Below are 22,707 nucleotides of genomic sequence, written 5' to 3' on the forward strand. Positions count from 1 at the left end.
TCAATTCAATTCAATTCAATTCAATTCAATTCAATTCAATTCAATTCAATTCATTTATTTTCATACTTCTCGTATGTGAATATTACATCAGAAATAATAACACAAGTTCTTTCACTTTGTAAACAATGTGCAAGAACAAACTATACACATGGTAAGAACACATCAATTGCAATGATAACTGGTCGAAATCGAATGGGGTTGAACAAAGAGAAGTATGACGGGACCTACATGAAAACAAGCTCGTTTGGCTGTAAGCCCCGAGTAATCAGCGTTTGTGAAAAAGAAACGGAGAACGGATGGAAGATAAGACCAGGCGAGTTAATGGTACCAACTAAGAAAAGCGGGGTATGCCTATGTGATAAAAAGAAAAAAAAAACTATACTAAAATGTGAACCATTGTTTTGACCGAGCTATCAATTGCCTCCATTCATTATTACACCCCCCCCCCCCCCCCCTCATTGATGGTCACGTCTTTATGGTTCAATCAAGTCTGAGAAAATGACAAAAACGTACGTATTGCTTTGTTTTTTTTTCTCTTTATTTTGTTATATATATATATATATATATATATATATATAGGCCTATATAATTGCAAAGACAATTGTATATTTATATTGTCTTTGCAATTATATAACATACGTTTTCCTGAAGATTTTGAATATACCATCAGAACGGTGGTGCCTTGGTAATCGTTATGTTAAATTGCCTGCAGTATTTGCATTATAAAACACACTGACACACATTCGCACACACGTACACAATACACATAATATCTCTCTCTCCTTCTCTATGTGTGTGTGTGTGTGTGTGTGTGTGTGTGTGTTTGTGTGTCTATGTTCTTCATTCTGCATTTTTATCTATCAAAAAAGGTATTTTGGCAACACCCATACTTCTATACATATATTAAAGAAAATTATTCAAATTGTAATACAATGGTTATAACATGAATCAAGGGATTTTTTTAAAGCGATTTCATTTCCCGACAGTTAAAACATAAAGTGTTTATCAAAATTTCTTTCATATGACCAAAAATGAATTGATCCTATCGCTTCATCCTGATTGAAGCCTCATTAATAGCAAAAAAAAAAAAAAATACTCATCCTCTATGTGACTTTTGCTAAATATGAACATTTTGTTTAAATGAGCGAATGCAAGTGCAGTACTTTTTTTATTGTACGTATGTATGATTACCTGCATGCTTATTATGATTGTCTGTGTGTGTGTTCGCGTGTGTGTGTATGTGCGTACCTGCCTGTGGATAGGAAAAGTATGCAAAAATATGTGTATAAAATGCACGATATACTTTTTTTTTTCATTTATGACAAAAATTACCAATGTATGATATATTCATAAAAATAATTACAATGGTTATCTAAAATTTGTACATATGATATATACATTGTTCTTAATTTATATACATTTATCCATACACATGCACACACAGACACAGACACACACACACACCAATATATATATATATATATATATATCATATATATATATATATATATATCATATATATATATATATATATATATATACATATATATATATATATATATATACATATATATATATATATATATACATATATATATATACATATATTATAATCATATATATATATATATATATATATATATATATACACATACATATATTATAATCATATAAATACATTATGTGACCCGCTAAAACAAAAGGATCCTAAAGTCGCTGACGGCTGAGCCGAGAAATTCGAGTTTGAAGTCACATCATCAAAATTGGTCAAAACACTCGACTTCTATTTTTGGCATAATTTGTTTTAGTCTAATGTTTTGTCTATCATCTGCCGAAATTTCGAAGGTAAATGATTCCGACTTTCAACACAACAGAAACGTGCCGAAGATTTGGATTTAGCGCCGCAGCTAGACTCCGCCCCTAGCGACGAGGGAGTGATCTTATTGGTCAAAGCGTGGCATTCTGATAAATGATTGGTCGTGCGTAGATCGCAGGACCGGTGCTGAGCTTGAATGAACGTTGCGGAGGTAGCTAGGAGCGTACTTTCTATTGTCAAGCGATGAAAACTGTCTCGACTTCCCTTGATCATGATAGCAAGAAAAGCGTAGAAAGGAAAACTTTGAAGGCGTTTTTCTCGAAACTCTAATTTTCTCAAGCACTTGCCATGCGCTAATATAATCATCGATATCTCTGCATCGAGTACTTTTATGAGTCGTGCTATATATGATATTAAAGTGGAAGAGTAAGGGAATGATATCATGTCATTTTCAGATAATTTTCTTCCTCCGACTTTCGGATCGTTCTGTTGTAGCGGGTCATATTATATTCGTAAGCGTATTACTTCTCCTTGCTTTAAACCAGGGGTGATTGTTAACAACCATTTCATTTTTTTTAATGTTCTCATCATAATGTGAGAAAAAGGGGCACGATGTGATGTAAAGATTGCACAAGCCAGTATGGTAAAAAATTGATCTAATAAAAGCACTGAAACTAATTGTTCACAAAGTACTCACTAGCACATTTTTTCTTTTTTTTTTAATTGAAGATAGAAGCTTGCTTTCACTAATGCAAGTTTATACGCAAATTATTTCCTATAAAACAGATGATTTCAGCTACACGTGTATCAAGAAACTATAAATTGCACATCCACTATTTTTTGTTTTATATTTCAGGTGTTTGACAACTAAAACAATACTGAATGATCGAAAGCGAACATGTTTCAAAATTTCAAGTTTACACTGTGATGTAAAATTGCCTTTTTCTCTAAAGGCAAGTTTAAATTCACAGCTGAATGAAAGCATTTCAAAGAGTAAAATCTTTTCTCTTTAAGTCATTATCCCTTTGTTGTAATCGGACACAGATACTGGAGACTTAAGGTTTAAAAAAAAATGTTAAGATTTAAAAAAATTCCCGTATCGAAAGATAATTTTCGGACCTAATGCCTCAAAAGCTTCTGCTAGTATTTTTATCAAAACTTTATGCTAGTTGGCTGTGTTAAAAGAAAATGCTTACAAATTGACGTTCATAACCAACCCTGGGTATTGACCATGTTTTGAGCAAAATTTGAATTCCGAACTTATTTTGGCATACTAATGATAAGCCCATAAACGTTGTTGTGCCGTCACTGAAACTGGTTTTAAGGAGATATAATTTACAGAGTAGTGTATTTACGTACATAGAAATATAAATTCACACCAGAAAATGGAGAAAGGGCATCTGTAAGATTAAAAAAAGAAGAAAAAACCGCCGAATATCCGGACTCAAGAATTTCCTGGGTTTGATTCCCTTTTAAGATAAGCGATAAGGTTCGCCTTGTCTTCTGCCTTTCCTTTCAGATCCCGGAATAGAAATTTCGTTCCTGGAATGTGAGGTTTCTCGAAGTACTCAAATAACGTATCGTCCTTCCAGACAATTCCTGTATATTAATGAAGAGAAGAACAAACAGTTTTTAAGGTGTCATTGGACCGCAATCACTGACTTTTTATCTTAATGGAATACGAACAAAGATAAGATTGAAGAACAAAAGAAAACGAAAACGCTCGTAGTTCTACCTTTTGTTTATTCATGAATGCTGCATTCTGTTCTTATTTCTTTACGAATGCTTTCTATAGATAAACCTACTTCACCGGTTCTACACAGCATATCTTGCTGTGAAATGGAACTACGCAATGCACATGCATGTCGACTTGTGTATTCTTTTTTTTTAACGATATATACCCTCAACATTACTTACATGCCAACAGATGAATATCTAATATGCGACATATGTTTCATGATAATCCGTGCTCTAATTTTCCTCAGATTACTCGGATACGCCCCCCTCCACACACACACACAACACACATACACACACAAACAACTTCCAAACCAAGATACTGCCATTTACAATGTTTGTCAATCGTTGTAAAATATATTTATGATAAACAAAATACCTCCCCTCGACTGAGTATAACGTGCGTGTTTCTGTGTTACTAGTAAGATGTAAGGAAGTCATTGGCGGGAAACATGCACGTTTTGTTTGGTCTAGGGGAAAATGTTTCCCATGTCTTATGTCGTGTGCCAATTATGCATAGTTACACTTTGATGCGATACACTTGTATTCCTGTTCTAATTATAGCAAATCATATGTGTAGATTAAAGTTTCTACATAGCTGCATTAGACAATGCATGATAAATGCATGATATCATTGAATGATACCTTTACATTGATTTATAGTAAATGTTAAACAACAACAAAATACACCGTTACAAGATTTGCATATTGTTCCATTCGCTAAACCTATTTCGTTTCACCCGAGATGGCTTAAACAGCTAATAATTATCCTTCAAACTGACATCATTTCTATTTGTTTCTTCCTCTTTAAATCAATGGTTTGTTATTGATTTATAAATGAGTCTTTGAAATGTTCCTTCGCCTGAATATCTTGCTAAAGGCGGTTTGACTGTTTTGGGTCTTTCTTTTTTTTGGGGGGGGGGTGGGGTGGTTGTGAAACACTAATTACTTCTGAGTGACTGAAATTGAGAATACTCGGATTAATGTGACCCATCAACGTATATATAATTTATATACGATCCATGTGTTTCAAATGCTTGCTAGCGACAAGAATGTAAAGAAAAAATAGAATTCTCTTTTTCTATTTGTACAATGAAGGTATGCTTCAGGTTGTACTGTGAACTCGTCACACATGCAGTTGCTGACACTTTGTGACGCTTTGTATCAAAGAGCAATTTAAAAGTCATGGAGGATAATAAATAAAAGCTGACTTACCTCTCTTCTCATCAGATTCTACAAAGGCAAAGTCTGGTACCGTGCTCGCTTCCCTGCCCCACAATCCCATCAGGTTGGGTCCCGCGCGATGCTCCCCGCTTTTGTCGATGTCATGGCAGCCGGCACAATGCTCCTGGAATATCAACGCTCCCTTGTCGGGGTCACCCTTAGCGGAGAGGTCATCAGATTGCGCCGCCATGTTCATACGCTGGTAACCCTGTTTATTTCTTCAAATGGAAATCAGAAAGAAAACGTCTCATTATTATAGACTCTACACTGAATACGTTCAATACAGAAAATGGGAACTACATATCCTACAGACATATCCATGTACTACGTAACCATAATTCAACTTCTTTTTTTGTAATTCAGACCACGCACGGCTAAAAGATATTTCAAAAATGCTGCAATAAGAGCTGCAGTCATCAATAAATTTCATTACCTATACAACGTGGAGTCCCACAAGGATACATAATTATTGGGACGGTTATTATTTCTAGTGTGTGTAAATGATATTTCAACTCATCTAAGTCACTGCAGTATATTATGTTTGCCGATGACACCATTTCATTTCATTTCATTTATTTCCACTTTCATAATTGGTTTACAAACATTGCATTAAAACAAACAGACAGACAAACAAACAAACAAAAATACATGGTGTCAAATAATGATAGTGGCGGAATCATGAGAAGCACAAAGTAGGCTTATTGAAAATGATCCCTTAAGAAATATCATGATGTAGATATGTGTAATCATTCATAATCATTTGTAATTGAGTTGAAGCAAACATAAATACAAAAATGCGATGAGATTCACAGCTTGAAATCAATTAAAAAAAAATAAAAATCCCGGATACATGTACGTGTAGATATGAAAGAAAAGAAGAAAACTCCATATTTAACTATTCATCAACTTGCAGCTTGATTGCATCAAAAAGATGTTGTTTATATAATCTTTTAAATTGTCTTACGGTCTTACTGATCCTGAAAAGTATATTCAAATTATTCCATAAAATAGTACTTTTATAGAATATTGATGACTGCGTACAGGATGTGCGATTTAATGGGAGATGGATATTCTGAGCATTTCTGGTATCATAATCATGAATTGCACCAACTCGGGTTATCGAGACCATTCAGATCCTTTATTCGCAAAATCGAAAACACTTAATATTTTTTTTTTTTTGCAAAACTCACTCTTTATGTTTCGCTTACATAATGGTCAGTTGTCATCTTCTTTTTTTTTTTTCTATTTCAAGTGAACAAGGACATACATTCTTATCCCACAAGAAAATCTGATAAATTTCATTTATATAATCCCAAAACAGTGATGGCTCTGAAATCTGTCAGACACACCGAACCCGATGTTTGGAATTCTCTTCCTTCTGAAATTCGAAGTTTAAAGTCCCTGTACTCTTTTAGGAAAGCTGTAAAAACAGTGTTGCTTCTGGATAGCAGCAATTCCATTGTCATTGTTAATGTATTATACACGGAATTCTTTCGCAGAAATATCGATGCATTTCATTTATTACGTAATCATGTAACCAACCATGACCTGTATTAACTGTTCACCTGTACCTCGGTGAGAAAATATTTTGTCATGCATTGCTAATCAGTGAAACAGGTGATCTTACATGGTATAAACCTTTAGTGAAAGCAGACAGACCTCTCCTTTCCCTTTCTCCTTACAACTATCCTATCTCTATGCAAGTCATCTCTCCCTCCTTTTCTCCTTCCGATGTGTATTATAATTACAGTGTATGTATGTATGTATGTACAGGGGCTGCACGCAAATCAAGCCACGCTTATGCTGTAGCCCCACTGTATTATTCATTGTTGTATGTTTGTTGTACGTTTTGCTGTACATTGTTCAAAAGCAATGAAGAAAAAAAAACATTATGTGAACGACTTATTATGTGAACAACTTATACATGAATGTGCATGTACAATGATGATACAGAAACCAATAAATCGTATCAAATCAAATCAAATCAAATTAACAGTTAAATTTCTTTTAAAAGAATATATACATATATATAAACATACCTGGCATTTAAAGTGCAAGAATATACTTCATGTTTCAGATTGAATTGTATGAAACTTCAAAGTTATCAAACAAAGGAAAATTATTTTCTTTCTAGCATAATTATAAAGGCCTACGTGTTCAAGAACATAATCTTTATTTACATTTTGTTATACAATATATATGCAGAACCAATAAATGATTTGAAAAATAAAAAACTTCAAATGTAATCTTGTAATCTCCTATGCTTTATATCTAAAGACTCTCTGCCTGTAAGGTATTATAATTAATCAAGGCACCGATACAATGGAAACTAGGATACTATTATATAGGCCTATCAGGCTACTATCGAGGGAGAATTCTACTCACCTAAGCTTGATCTTAGTAGAAACGCAGATCGCTTCATACAAGATTGAATAATCATGAATAATGGACGAAATAATGCTTGGTGTAGTTAATATGCCTACACTTCAAGGGTAATACATTTAAGATTGTCTTCTACGTATTCTATGGGAATCCTACTCATATCATTGCCTTCTGATTTTAAGTGGAAAGTCCAAGGTTCAAATTGAGCGGGTTAAAACGTGCGTGTTCATGACCTAAGTCATAAGAGCCCACAATTAGTTTCAACAAGGAATTCCTGCAGCGGCTCTGTTCGTGTAGTGTTGGATATTGAAATGCCGTCATGACAACCATGAAAGTTGGCACGTAGGCACTCACCGAACGGCTCGGGCTTCTATCGTATTATAAAGATGCCTACACTCATTGGACTGCGTACACAATCCGCGTAATACAGTATGTTTTCGCTACGATCTATACTAGCGACGCTGCAACACTCACCCCATGATATGTCGTGATGAACCAAGCCAGGGAATAGTCGATGTATTACCGAATAAACGTCAAAGATACAGTTGACCTGGTACTAATTGATTTGGCGGCTACAGTCTGGTGGGATGTGTGCTGTGAGTGGACCCTTGACTCACGCCTGGCCATCACATTCGATGCTTCGTCTGGATTCATATATGTACATGTACCCGCATAATAATATGAATAATGTGGGTACCCTTATCTGTACATTAGTTCGGAACTGTAAATACCTATTATTGAAAATCGGGTGGGATAATAGGGAAACACGTACTCAAGAAAGGAAGTGGCATGACCTTAATCTAAGAAAAGGGGGAGGGGGAGGGGGAGGGGGACAAGCCATAGACGTAAATGGCTATGTTAAAGACAGGTACAATGAATATGGTCATTTTTTTTTCTTTGTTTTTCAAGGTATGATGCTATTTTTCATCAGATACTGTTTTTACTTATAATAATTGTTTACATACTGTTGTAAGAGTAGATGTTGTTATACAGAAGTGTAAACAGAGATGTTGACATAGAAATATAGAACATGATATTTAAAGTGAGTATGGTTGGAGAGGTTTTCATTTCAGAATAACATTTTTGAAACATACATATATATTTAACAATAAAGACACAAACCAATACATAATATCATTATCGGGTAAGAAGGTGTATTTTGTGCCGTGGTGCATGTCTGATATATTCTATGAAGGGTTCCTTGCCAAGACCAAGTCAACTTTTTTGACAGAAATGTATTCATTTTTACTAGTCCATCACAGTAGGCTCTTTAAAATACTAACAACCTTGTGCGAAAAATGAAAAAAAAAATCAGGCAATGAAAACAGAATTTTGTATGCATCTTGTCCGCACTTTGACCCCAGAGTAAGGTCGAACTGGCTAGCTTTCTTACCTGTGTCACCACATATTGCTTGATTATTACATGTGAAATGCGGGTGTACAATCGGAGACCCGTAGGTTTTTCCGAGACAAATAGTCTTCTTTTTATTGGGCACTCTTATAGGAAATTAAGTCATTGAAGGAAAACACTTTGAAGCGTGTGAAATAAAAATCAAGGTTTTTCTCCTTGCTATTAAAAAATGATTGAAGACCTTATGGATATAAACTCAAACTGAAACTATAGAACCCGAATAAACTCAAACTCAACTTTTTTTAATGTCTTATCTGGGAGAGAAATCTTTTTCTTTTCTACATACTGTCAATATTTGGCGGCTGAAAACAATAGCGAGATTGAGAAATTAGCCTCTTTTTGTATACCATATACCTCTTCTTTTTTTTTTTTTGCGAACAGTCGCTGCATTAAAATTTCCTCCTATCTCTCACTTTAATTACTTTTTAAATCGGTTAGAATGGTCCGAGTTTAACGAACTACGTATCATTTTAAAGCTCAGACCTTGCTCCTTATGTTGTCTGGAAAAGAGAAAAGTTCATTTTGCTCTATAACTTTTTGTGGGTTCTACGTATCAGTAGAATAAGAAGTGTTTCAAGAAGTTTTGATGAGTTTCAATGTTGTCTAAATACACTGCATTCTTCTCTCCGGTGTCATCAGAGTTCCAACAATTAGCTAGAAACTGGCAGTGTCCTGATATCAACTCATTGGTACTCCTTTCGATGTGACGAGAGGAACTTCTGAAGGGCAGAATGCTTGTCTGCGTTTAGGTCATGATTTAAAGGAGGATTTTCAGACTTTAAGGTTTGAACAATTAAAAATTAGTTATACTGAGTATACAGAGTTTCAGCAGTTCAGAATTTATAGTAATTGCGATGAGGAATGAGAATGTTTTCAAAATGTATAACAAACTGCAATGAACAAGGATGATGACATGGCAGCCTCACCATAAGAATTCACGAGTTGGGGTTAGAAAGCAGAACAAAAGAAGAAGGCATGCATAGATCCTACAGAGGCGAACTTGTAATAACTAAGCGGCATTGAAATTCAGTTACACAACTATTCATACATTTCTGAAATATGTGAAGCTCCCATGTCATCAACATTGTTCAGTGTAATTGGTTTAAGTTTTTCAGTTTATCTGCTCAAGGACCACAAAAAAAATCATAAATCTATATATGGAGCTGTCGATATATGTGTGGAATGCCCTTCTAAGATGATCTTTCCGAATGTTTATTAATTGTGACTGCTGCTTTTTGCAAAGTAATTCTACGAAACCATAAAATCTGTGTGACACGAGTGAACTAACTCCAGCTCATGTCTACTTTAGACGTTAATGTGAATTATGTGTTTATGTACATGGCTTTAATCACAGTGACAGTACTGATTAACTAATTAAAAAAAAAAACCTACAGACTCCTTCCGTTATAGAATTATTCTGTGCTTTCTCTATTGTTGAATCAGAACTTTGGTCAGAGTTTACGTTTCTTTATGACATGATCGTTTTGATGTATCAGGCGTCAAATATCTTATCTATAAATCTAGTTTACGGTAATACCGCAACTAAATACCGTAATGCTGATAACTTGGTATGAGTACATAGCAAGGGTTTTTGTGTTGTTTTTTTTTTTTGGTTTTTTTTTTTTGGAAAATGTGAGAAAAACAAGAAAGAAACCAACCTGGTATTGATAAACAAGCTGCGATGACACAATCCAGCATATGGTTTAATATACAAAGAGTATACATGTACTTTCGCATGGTCATAAATGAAGGACGCACACATACACATCATACGAGCAATCACACACACACACACACACACACACTCACACACACACACACATATATATATATATATATATACAAACACACACGCACACATGTAGAAATTAATCTTAGAGAAAATGTGGAAAATACGGTCTTATAGTTTATATAGAAAAAACACACGATATGCTCATACAAAAATTGGTTATAGTTCTATGTAGGCATAATCTCTCTCACTCCAAAAAACAAAAACAAAAAAACAAAAAAACAAAAAACACCGAAACAACACCTGAAGAAAATAATGCTCGACAAATCCAATGCTGAATTTCAAGTATGAACACACACAATGTATGATGTTTGGCATAAATCATGATTATACTGTACATGTCACGTATGTGATCTTTAATTTCCACATCATGCATCGAAGATTAGTAAATGAAGCCAATGGACATTATGATTTTTTTTTTGAGGGGGGATATCTCTTCAACATAAATGTATATATTTTATGTTCCTTTGACAAATGAAAGGTCTTGCCTTTCCAACAACATTATCCTCAGAAAAATGCAATACCTATGAATTTCGTGCAAAACACCAAGTCTTCATTTGTAGCTAGGTGCGCTTGACGCGTGTGGGAACTCGTCAAATTCTTCAAGTGAGAACAGAAAAGTGATTTTAACAAATCTTTCACCCATCCATCCAATTTACCACTTGAATGCATATTTGCGGCCTAACATTCCTAGCGTTCATACCAGACTTTGCTGTGAAAGTGCGTGTTTGCTTTTTTTCCCTGTATGTACTTGTTTTGATATTTAGAAAATTGACATTACGACCAGCTGCCCCTCCCGTCCCAAAAGAATCGTTCTTCTCTAGATTCACTTGCTTGAGTCATGCTGTTGCATTTCTCTGTTGACACAAATTTCTTGTGTTCATAATCTGAGATGAAACAAGATAAGATAAGTTCTTCGTTTATTGAATTCCCAGAGAACTTATACACTGTAGATACATGACACAACATTCAAGTACAGCTCGTTATCAATGAGCAACAAACAAACAAAAAATCCCCCTCCAAAAACAAAGAGAAATAAAATGCTGATAAAATGACGTTATTTCTTGTTTGTAGATGAGGCTACTTTAAGGTAGGCAAGTACGTCGGCTCGTTTCTGCTCGTCCGCCTTCAGAGCGCGGAAAAGCATCTTGGTTCCCGGTATATGGCCTCTTTCAAAGTAGTCCCATAATGTCTTGTCATTCCAGATTATTCCTTTAAATCAAATGCAGATCGCAAGGGCAGGTATATATTATCAACTTTACTTACGAGTTAGAAAAAAAAACTACCTAAAAGAAAATAAAGAAAAGGTAAAGAAATGCAACGCAAAGCATGCAACTTTTGCTTTTATCTTGTTTTACCATCCTATGTGCCACTAGCATAGGGTTGGCTTACAACCCCTTGACTCAGAAACATACGATCCGAAAAATGATCGATATTAGGTTTTGCATATGAATAAAATCATACAGTGCTACACTATGTCAAAATTTGAGAGTTATCGTGTATCAGTACGTGGACAACCGTTTGTACCAAAACCAGGCAATAATGTCATACATTAAGTGATTTTTGCATCAACAGATTAGAACACAGTTTGCATAAGGTTTTTAATGTATACGAAGGTTGATGTAATAAAATACGCCTAATTTGATTAGACATTGATTAATTTCAAATTGTCTTTCCCATTCACCCAGATGAGCTCTGTATTTACAATATTGATCAATATACAATTATCACAACAACAACAACAACAAAGTAATCGAAAAGTACACATAAATCAAAATTCTCCTGATGTGCTTTCCTGAGTTGCAGGACGGAAAAGAATTACACGGCCCTCAGAATTTTCCACCAAACATAAGGAAGCACATTAGGGAATATCTGAAACATACAAAACCATAATGTTATAGAGGAAATCAAGATAATTATGATGCCAAAGTCTCGGCATCAGCAAGAGTAAAGACATTGAACTCATTATACATCTTACCGCTCTTCTCTTCCGACTTGGCAAATTTGTATCCCGGTAGAGTGTTTGCTTGGCGGCCCCAGATTCCCATTAGGTGGGGTCCCGATCTGCGGGCCCCACTGTCGACAATGGAGTGACAGGAGGCACAGATTTCGGCGAAAATCGTTTTGCCCCTCTCCTCATCTCCACGTGGCATGGTCCACGTTTGTTTAGCAGGATCACTGGAAGGATGATGAGCCGTGCATAAATATTGTGAAGCTTTAATACTCAATAACATGTACACAAACACACACACACACACGTATATATATATATATATATATATATATATATATATATATATATATATATGTATATATTCATATATAAACCATGATATTTCATATAACCATAATCATAGACTATTAAGATTGAACATAAGACTAACATAAAATGGTTATATATATATATATATATATATATATATATATATATATATATATATATATATAAAGAGAGAGAGAGAGAGAAAGAGAAGTGAGAGATACATATAACAAAAATGTTCCCAAAAACTAACTTTGTTATCTGCATTTGAAAAAGTAGGTTTCCTTTTATTTACACATATATACTTTTTTTTCACGCCTCCTTTCTTATGTTGATTTATCAGTGAACATGGGATATAAAAGTACCCTGCATAATGATGATAATGGGCATTTATGATTTGTATAATCTATTGATATCGTTTTGAATTTCGGATATGAATTATCTTTTGTTTTTCGATTTGGTTCAGTAGAATATTGATAATGCCCCTTGGTGTGGTATATATTTTGTCCAAATATACATCCACTTTCATTTACATACACTCACATACACAGACACAGACACACACTCAAACATATTACCTTTATAACCTTTATACAATCACTAATTTGAACATAAGAATACACTCACTTATAAAATGCTAATATAATCAATTATTTGACACGCATATACACGGACATTACACCGAACACGACGTTGACTCATATTATGCAAATTGATATTTCCTCTAATGTCGTGTATCTCTGACATCGATACCGATATTACATTGTTTTATATCTCTTGTATGTTAATCATGTCTATGTATTTATGTTATTCATGTATTCTGTATAATGCATGCAATATTATGCAGCCTGTGTACCGACGTAATGTGTATGCATGCAAACAAGACAAATTTCCAGAAATGGACAATAAATCGAATTGAACTGAACTGCATTGAATTGAATTAAGCTGAATTGAATTGTCATTCAATATTACCGTCCTTTTCTAATCATATACCAGGTTGATATGTATGATGATATTTTGCACCGAAATGAAAAGAGAGAGGTCAAAATATTTTATTCATTATCTTAATGGACTGCTGTTATGATACTGCCACTCTGCAGTACATGCCTCTTTGATAATATCGACATCGCTTATACTGTGTCCTTCACATATTTGGCCACATATGTCAAACGTCTAATGGATCTGCACACGGGGGGGGGGGGGGGGTGTCAAAATATCGTGGTATAAAAATCCACTATACTTATCTGATCATAATATATAGGGAGCTCCAGCTCAACTTTTGCATTTAAATTGGTTGGCGCACACCGAATCACACAATAAATTTACTACACGTTCAAACGCATTTCAAACACATCCCTCGTGATTTGGTCAATAGGCATTAGGTAGCCGGTCATATCAATCTACTATCAATCTATGTCCAAAGAAGAGAGTAATGCACTTGCACACTTGCAATCAAAGCAGGATGTGCCCTAGCTTTTGACCCCTAGAGAAGGCACTTACCTCATTACCGTTAAGAGGCTCGTGATTATTCAGCTCTTTCAAAATATTCAGTCGCGGGGATTCGAGCAGGATCAGTTATTGTGAAACATAGTCCAGTCCAGTCACTTGGTTACAGGGCTCATCGACGAATTGTTGAAGATGACAAATCTAGACCCAGTATCACCAGCATACTAGTAGTAGATTTGCTGGTTTGCTCTGGTAGTGTGCTTCACTGGACTTTTTAACAGGTCTTGAAAGGAAAATAAAAATGTATGCGTAATGAATTACGTTTATTGTGGCAGGCATTCGAAAATTTGACTACGCCCTTCGGCAGTGTAGGCCTATGCAAATCCAGCGTGGCAAAGTTCCTAATATCACAGATGAGTTTCACTTGTGCTACAGACTGGTACCCGCAAAAAGCGCTGGCTGATCATACTGTCTGAATTTCGAACGGCTCAATGCTTGGTAATAAAATGGATAGCTTCAAACTGAATCTTTGTTAAATATAGAATTCAGGAGTGGCAATAATGCGCGAAGACATTCCCGACTTATAGAAATTGACCAAAATTGTCAGTGGTGAAATGCAATGTGTTTAATGAATAACGTTATACTATTATAAGGATGTATATAAATATACATGCATATACATATTTATCACATATATAATACATGTACATGTAAATACAGTTCATCATGAATACATGCATATTTATTTTGTACATAATGTGTATAAAACAAAAACTACTGAAATTGTTAAAAATAACCATTTACTAGGTGATCCGAGTATCCTCTCGGATCACCTTCTGTTAGTGTTTTTGTACAGATTCTTTCTTCTTTTTCTTCTTCTTCTTCTTCTTCTTCTTCTTCTTCTTCTTCTTTCTCCTCAAAAGTCGTGTAGAGGTTAGCCCAGAAAGTCCTCTGCCTATCAATTTCAAATTTATACCATATATGTATCATGTCCTAACGACGACAGATCTAGTTACTGTTTAATACCATATCGTATGTAATTAAGTTGATTAAATCTTTGTATGTAGAACAACATTCAGCTGTTAGATTGGAATGTGGCACTACGGACTGGTTTGGCATCAAGAAAGGAGTACGACAGGGGTGCATACTCTCTCCAGCACTTTTCAACATCTACACAGAGAACATAATGAGGGAAGTGCTGGACAGAAAACAAGCAGAAAATTTTGATCTCCTACATGTTGGAGGGAAAGAGCTAGGAGATTTGCGATACGCAGATGATGCAGCTATAATCTCTAAATCAAAATCTGGCCTGAGAAGTTTTGTCACAACCCTAAATGAGAGAAGCAACTCATATGGTCTGAAAATGAACGCATCAAAGACAAAAGTTATGTCAATGGCTAAAGAGAAGAGGGGAAATGATGAAAGAGTTAGCATTGATGGTTCAATACTGGAGGAGGTTGACAGCTTCAAGTATCTTGGGGTGAGAATGCAGCAAGATGGTGATGACAGCAGGGAAATTAAAAGCCGACTAGCTATGGGCTTAAAGGCATTGAATGTCATGAAGAAGCTGTGGCAAGGACAAGACAAGGAGACAAAACTCAGAGTTCTCAGAGCCTGCATTTTCCCAATTGCAACCTACGCATCCGAAGGTTTTGTTCTACGGAAGGCAGATGAGAAAAGAATCTGTGCATTTGAAAATAAATGTTATCGCAGAATTTTGAGAGTCCCGTGGGTGGAACGACGAACAAATGAAGACATCAGAAAGGTACTCAATGTACCTCGTGTTAGATAGGAAACTAATTCACTCAGTCACTATAGCAACAGTAAAGGGATTCTCCATGCACTTTATCAAAAATTCAATGCATTCGGGTCTCCTGTTTTATTCTTCTTCTTTTTTTTTTTTGTAAGTCAATGCGTAGGCCCTATTCTTAAAAAGGCTATCATTCTGTTGTGATGTGTTGTTCCGTGTTCCCAACGAGGTATAAGCCTGTTCGTAATTAATAGCTCATGTATACATTGGTACAATTAATGACCTTTCTTTTTTTTTTCTCAGTTGGCAATATGGTTGGATAAGCACTTCACACGTTTTCATAGCGGCGTAATCATTAGTTTGCCCGATGTAACAATTTATTGAATTCGTGGTTGAACAAAGAATTGACTTGCGTTTAGAGCACGTGACCAGAATAGTTGACATTTACCACTCCTCCATTTCATTGTTTTGTATTGAATGCAACAACAACCTTTTCCTTTTGATTTTGCCAAAGTGCCGCCTGCTGTCAGGTGGATGTGCTGCAAGCACCATTTAGATAGCATCACATGAATAACCATGACATCACAGATGCTTATCTCAATGAATCAAGACAAAAAAAAAAAATAACCAAAATGTCTTTTGGTACAAATGACCTTTTTTCTGCTTATGCGCAAAGTGGAATTACGATCTGGTCTATCGTATATGTGAGGATACCCAACATACACACACAGGCGCACGCACACATACGCACGCACAGAAGTTATGTGATGGACTGAATGCGAGACAAGATTTGATCCCTTTCAACAACACAACGCCCACTAATACGCCATCATTCCGACAGACGCATACACGCCGTTTTGGATGGATTCAAAGAGACGGGCGGAAACATTTGCCTATTTTAGATAACGTTGTGTTGTTCATCCTCGGCTGCTGGACACCAACACCAAAATGGCTATGATAAGGCCATTCACACTTTTACTAATTACTGGCAGCAATCTCTGTGAGTTTTCTCATTTTTGCATTGCATTAATTGATGCCATTATAAGACGCCTCACATTTTCCTTGTTTTCACACTTTTCAGCCAGTATAAATGAAAATATCTATATGTACATGATTTCTAAGATCAAAAACATTGCGTGAACATTCTGTGGACAATTACAAACGCAAAAGAGAATGCTCGCGCACGTCATCACGCAGGACTGGTGAGCGAGCTAGGGGCCTGAGTTTACTGCTATCCTCTACTACATTGTCGATCATTGCTGTAGGACATCTTCATGACATGTATTGATAATCTACAAATTGATTGAAAAGTTACCCAATCACAATCATGTCTTTTGTTTTCATTCCTAGTCTCTGGGTTGTCAGCAGACGAGAGCTGCGACGTTAGATGCCCAAACTTCAGTGGAGGTTGCGGAACAATAAAACTAAGGAATGGAAGGACGGTAACCATGGTAATGAAGTTGATGAGTGACGAGGACTTTGCCAGGATCGGAACTCAACATGCAGGGAACAAGATCCGAGGATATATGTGTAAAATACCAGGTACATTTGTTTATTTCCTTATCTCTTACGCCAAATTTTCTCACCATTTCCTTTTTCAAGTATTGTATAGAGTGACAAAAATCATTAAATGTATTTTATTTGGTATCGCACAGGGTAAGTAGCACAACCCAAGAAAGAGATCATTAAAAAAAAATGTTTAAAGGAGAAGCGAAGGGTGCCATGGTATCTAAAAAAACAAATAAGTGAACAAACGTTCAAAATAATCTTATGGTACAAGGAGATCAACATCCCAAATCAGGAAAATTTATAGATGCGCTAATGCATCCCCCGAAACCGAACTTGTAAGGCCTCCTCTGTATAGTTTGTTAAAAAGAAATACGATCGGATTTCCGCATTAATGATTAAACTATCTGAATACTATTTCAGGGTCTTAAACCATAACATCTTAGCTATATTTTGCAGAAAAACCCGTTCAGTTTGGTTAAGTGGTCACAGAAAAATATGGATCGTTGAAGAGCATGTCATGCGTCTGATTCTTCCAAGTTTAGCACTTGGATGCTCTTGGAACTGTATATTAATGTGTGAACAGAATGGACAGAACTTGCAGGGAAGGGATCCCCTACATGCTGTACGTAAACCTTAATTTCCTTTTGACCACTGAAACAAATCGGATGGGATTTCTGTAAGATGCGGGCAATGAGTTATAGCTTCATGCCCTGAAATTGTATTGGAATTTTTTAACCGTTTTTTAAAGTTATCGTCAAGGAGGGTGTCGTTGTGTTTTGTTTTGTTTTGTTTTGTTTTGTTTTTTGTTTTTTTAGGTTGTTGGGGGACATATACAACGTATTTCTCGACAATTCAGAACAATCTCTTGGGCACTTTCGGTATTCGCCCGGTTTTGATACTAAATGACACAGAAAAGGGTTTTCCAATCAAATTCAAATGCAATCAGGCAACACAAAACAGAAAACCCAAAAGAAACACAAAAAACCTTGCCATCTGAGTTTAAACAAGAGATTTGACACGCAGCCGGCGAATTTCAGTAAAGGGGATCATTCAACATAATATTTTTTAATTCAGTTGTACGGATAGGCCTATGTACAATAAGTTCAGGTTTCCCAAGTAGAAGTCGAAACTGGATACTATAACCAATTAAGTTGTGACGTAGATCTTTTCTGTTTACTGTTATGACAGTATTTTTGAAGACTTTGAAGACGGTACATGACACAATGGTAACAGTTTAAGTCACTGTTTTAGTGGCAAGCAATGCTATATAATAATAGTAATTTAAGAGTGCCCATTTCATTGGCACTGATAACATTTTTTCCACTCCTGTAATGTTGGGTCCTGGCTTAACAACAAATTCGTGCCTTAGGTGCAAAGTCACTTGTTGTTTAATGTGGCCTATAGTACGAAGATGAATGGTCGAATTTCCAACACGTTGTGGGGTCTGAAAAGCAAACGCAAGCAAAAGCAAGTCAACGAAGTAGAGGACGGATTGCCCTAGAGTATGCTCATGCGTTGGCACAACACAATTGTCGTCGGCAATTTGACCAAAAAAAAAAAAAAAAAAAGATGAACGAAAATTCTGAATAATCGTCATGTCTAACATCAGGATGGCGTGTAATAAACATAGCTGCAGGATAAAATATTCCAAAGTTAAAATATTGCTACCTTCATATTTCGTCGGCATTACCACGAACCGACGCTATTTCGTTTTTGAGCGAAAATGCAGTTCTGAGAAAATCGCGTTTAAAGATCTCACAAGTTTTAGACAACGTTTTCAATGACTTTTCCTGTCTTGTGTGTGAAAATTTTGACAGGGTGATGAGAGTGGAAGTTATTCTTCCTATCCAGAGTGTAATTTTAGTGTGAATTCAAAAAATTTACGATATTTCTGTCTTCAAACTCACTGCGTCGGTTCGTAAATCCATCGTTTCTTGCGCGCACCATAGGTTATGTACTTAAGCGCGGGTCCCACGAACCGACGTAAGTTGTATTACGCCGGTTCGTGAGACCCGCGCTGTAGGGCCTGTACAATAGGTAACGTGCAATACGCGTGTATCTACGAACCGTCGCTATTTCATTTTCGTATGTGTTTACATACAAATACTATTAGGGCTATACCTGCTTATCAACAATAACCTTATTAATTGAAATTAATTGTCATGTAATGATTGTTGTGATGATTACAATACATTTAGTGATAATTAAGATGATAATACAAGCCAGTTTCTCTTAATTGTTCTAAAAAGAGTGTTGTCATTGTTTTCATCTTCATTTAGTACACGCATGTATTGTTATTATAGCTGTGGTTGATCGTTCCAAAGATTTCTTTGCCCCCCCCCCCCCTTTTTTTGTGGATATATTATTATTTAACACTTTTGCATTTGGACATCTATGGTAATACATGTATTCGGTATACTGTGTTTCATATTTTTTTACTTTTTACCGTTTTTTTTTTTACTTAATTAACTTACTTTTTCATTTTTTCACATTATTTTTAATTCAAATTCGGTTCACTTCTTTCATAATACACTGTAATTATGAATGTTTGTTCTAAGATGAAGGATACCGCTAAATCTTGGGAAAAAGACGTGCCAGTCAGTAATAATTACTTGTATTTACTCATCTTTCATGCTCATGCATGCACTCTGTTATTTCTTTCTCTGAAATAATATATTAATTTCTTTATTTCTTATTATTCCACATATTTGTGACATTTACTTTGTCACAATTTTTATCAGTGTCATTATTGTCATTTGGCTCGCATGCGAATTCACTCATAATTCCTCATTTTCCATCTTTCTCTTTCCTGCTCAACAGATTCTATGATAGCTGCACCTGATCATATAAAGACATAAACTCATCCTGCATGCACTCTTCGAAACTGATAAACTCCTAAAAATACATGAATATCAACACTATCAGAATTTCAAGCTTCATTTTAAATATATAATAATGGTCATGTTTTATTATGCCTTTTGCAGCAATATATTGAAGAGGTACATTATGTAATCGAAGAAACATAGGTCCTCAATAGAATATCAAATTTGAATTATTCAGAGATGAGTAATGACAATGGGAAGGATAACAATTGTGGAAGAGCTCCATAAATCAATACATATCCAATGGCAAATGGAGATGGAATCAAGATTCAAGAATATGTGTAATTCAAGTTCATTATTATATCAGTTCTTGTGTGTTCACAAAAAGAGGAACACAGTTCGAACATGCACACCAAATCTTACATCGTACATTTACATCTATAGAGTGCGGACGGAACATATACAAGAGAAAGAATAACATCCTCAAATTAATATATCAAGCATAACTACATGTATGTATATGACCACTCAAAGATGTTGCTGCATATGCATGAAGCTTGAGAGTGCTGCAACACCCATATGCTCAGATAAAAACTTGATGTATATCATACAAAAGAGAAGAGGTACTGCATGTACATGTAGTTACACTATTCACAGGACAGTAGAGAAAAAGCACGAGAGAGGGAAATGGGTGTCTAAAATAGGTCGATGTAAGGAGTGCCAAGCCAATTAAGTCTCTAATAGAAGTCATACATATATAAGGAAACAAATTAATCACAACATAAATGATCATGCTCATGTTAACCAATAATTAGCATCTAAAAATGTGTGTAGAAAGCCCATAATATCAGCCTTTCGCCCCGAAGGCTTGTATTATGAGAAAAGAGAAATTTTGGCCGACCCCCCCCCCCTCCCTGTGAATCCTTAATCCACCAGTACTATAAACACATTCTGAGAATGTGTTTTAGTACATGTACTAGCAAATTCACAAGAGGGTTGGGGAAATTCAGCCAAAATTGTGTGTGGCTAAAATAATTAAAAAGAAAGGTCATCAGCAAAACTACGGGGTGGATGCAGACGAATTTTCATGTGATGACTAAAAAATATGCAGCTAAAGGAAAAAAAAAAGACGGCGGAGAGGGGCCAAGGCTAATTTGACTCCCCTCCCCCCCCCCCCACCAAAAAACAAACAAACAAACAAACACCACTGTTTTACAGCACCTTTCAAGGACTCTTAATTTTTTGTTTGTTAAAAACAAACGTCTCGAAGTAAAGAATTCCATATTGTAGGCGAAATGTAGACCGATACAGTGTATAAAGTGTACATCCCAAGCTATTAAAGAAAAAAAAAACAGATTATGAATATCATTTAAAGTAAGAATTTCAGTGTGTTTAATCATCTTTAGTTGAGTTGCAAATGACATGTACATATTTAATAAGAGCAGTAAACTTCGAAGCGCCCCCAAGCCCTTCTATACTTAATTATTCATGTGTAAAGGTAGAGCCAGGGCACTCTGGTGGTCTAGTGGTTATGACGCTGGTCTAGTAATCCAGAGGTCGTGGGTTCGAATCCTGCTTGGGCTGCCTGTGATTTTTTTTTTTCACAGCAGCCTACAAACTGCACACTGCAGTTGCGTGCGTTACTACGGATGGAGACAAATGAATAATCTATTATTTTAATATACGATGTTTGACATCCTTATTGCAATCACTTTCTTTAATCGTGAATTTAGAGACATAATGAATTATTATTAAAAGAACTCAAATTTCTGTATTTTGTTGTGAGTTTGCATGGGAACATACACGTATCATAATTTACAATTTTAGTTAGATAAAGAACATCTTATAACAGAACAGTCTAGTGATGGTTGAATAATTATGTCAATTTGTGAAAAGTCCTATCATTTACATGGAGTGCATGTTCCCATGTTTATAAGAATCATACGTGACACATTCAAAGTGGGTTGAAGACAACAAAATAATAAATAAAAGAATAAAGGAGAATAGAACTTAATCTGATTACAGCATCATCTAAATATTGCCAATGTGCACTTAGAAATCTATCAAGATTTATCACAAGGTTATGATTACCACACAAAACCTTCAAGATTTATTATCATGAAATACATACCAATGAACACTTAAAAAAATCTAACGTTCCACATCCACATGAAGCTTTCCTTGATATAAATGTCTCTCTGTAGTGTTATTAAAGTGTAGCAAAATTGTAATTATGACATCACAGAATGGAATGCATTGTTTTCACCTTCAATCTTAGGATCTCCTTTCATGTTTCCACTTTACAATCACATTTCACTGTAGATATACCGTCCTTATGTTGTCGCCCTTCATCCCAATTTCTCCCTTCTATCCTATCTGTAGATTGTCTTCTTTCCTAAGCCATTGTATTCACATTCCTTGATGATCAGCACGATGCTGTACTTTTTTCTTCTTCTCTGAAACAGTCCAGCTCTTCACTACTGCATGGCATCAGTCATCTGAAAGAAAAGACAGAAATTAAGAACTTTCGATTAAAATCAAACATCATGATACAAGATACA

The 22,707-nt window shown here is 35.4% G+C and overlaps 2 protein-coding genes across 2 annotated transcripts; both read right to left on the bottom strand.

Annotated features, from left to right (window-relative positions):
• Window positions 1-2,529: 2,529 nt before the first annotated feature.
• Window positions 2,530-7,816, bottom strand: LOC140243829 (cytochrome c, somatic-like). The gene is made up of 3 exons (XM_072323496.1): window positions 7,634-7,816; window positions 4,769-4,995; window positions 2,530-3,415 (listed from the first exon to the last, which is right to left on the bottom strand). Exons 1-3 carry the CDS (start codon window positions 7,636-7,638, stop codon window positions 3,261-3,263), a joined length of 387 nt encoding a protein of 128 aa, XP_072179597.1. The 5' UTR covers window positions 7,639-7,816; the 3' UTR covers window positions 2,530-3,260.
• Window positions 7,817-11,416: 3,600 nt separating this feature from the next.
• On the bottom strand, window positions 11,417-12,512 carry LOC140243584 (cytochrome c iso-1/iso-2-like). Its single transcript, XM_072323250.1, has 2 exons — window positions 12,338-12,512; window positions 11,417-11,571 (listed from the first exon to the last, which is right to left on the bottom strand). Exons 1-2 carry the CDS (start codon window positions 12,510-12,512, stop codon window positions 11,417-11,419), a joined length of 330 nt encoding a protein of 109 aa, XP_072179351.1.
• Window positions 12,513-22,707: the final 10,195 nt, after the last annotated feature.

The sequence above is a fragment of the Diadema setosum genome, chromosome 20 (genome assembly GCF_964275005.1).
Source record: "Diadema setosum chromosome 20, eeDiaSeto1, whole genome shotgun sequence".
NCBI lineage: Eukaryota > Metazoa > Echinodermata > Echinoidea > Diadematoida > Diadematidae > Diadema > Diadema setosum.